Source organism: Eimeria mitis, genomic scaffold (assembly GCF_000499745.2).
Source record: "Eimeria mitis Houghton genomic scaffold, Emh_scaff1912, whole genome shotgun sequence".
Lineage (NCBI taxonomy): Eukaryota > Apicomplexa > Conoidasida > Eucoccidiorida > Eimeriidae > Eimeria > Eimeria mitis.
Window position 1 is genome coordinate 1,883 of NW_013570235.1, and position 227 is coordinate 2,109.

Below are 227 nucleotides of genomic sequence, written 5' to 3' on the forward strand. Positions count from 1 at the left end.
TGCTGCTGCTGCAGCTGCTGCTGCTGGATCGTGTTGCTGGTGCTGCATAGCAGCAGCAGCAGCAATCCTGAGGCGTTTCGATAGACTGGCTCCGGTTGTCTGTCCCCCATCTGCTGCAGCAGCAGCAGCAGCAGCAGCAGCAGCAGCAGCAAAAACTTCCTGCTGCTGCTGCGGCCCCTCCGTGCTGCAGTCTGATGCTGTCTCCCACTCACTGTCTCCTTGCAGCC

At 60.8% G+C, this 227-nt stretch overlaps 1 protein-coding gene across 1 annotated transcript in view; it reads right to left on the reverse strand.

Moving 5' to 3' along the window:
• EMH_0045740 (poly(a) binding protein, putative) overlaps positions 1-227 on the reverse strand; it is a gene marked incomplete at both ends in the record, with an annotated part of 8,326 nt that overhangs the window by 1,840 nt on the left and 6,259 nt on the right. Inside the window, one exon of the mRNA XM_013496095.1 lies at positions 1-42. Coding sequence (XP_013351549.1) covers positions 1-42 — 42 coding nt within the window. The remainder of the gene's footprint in view (positions 43-227) is intronic.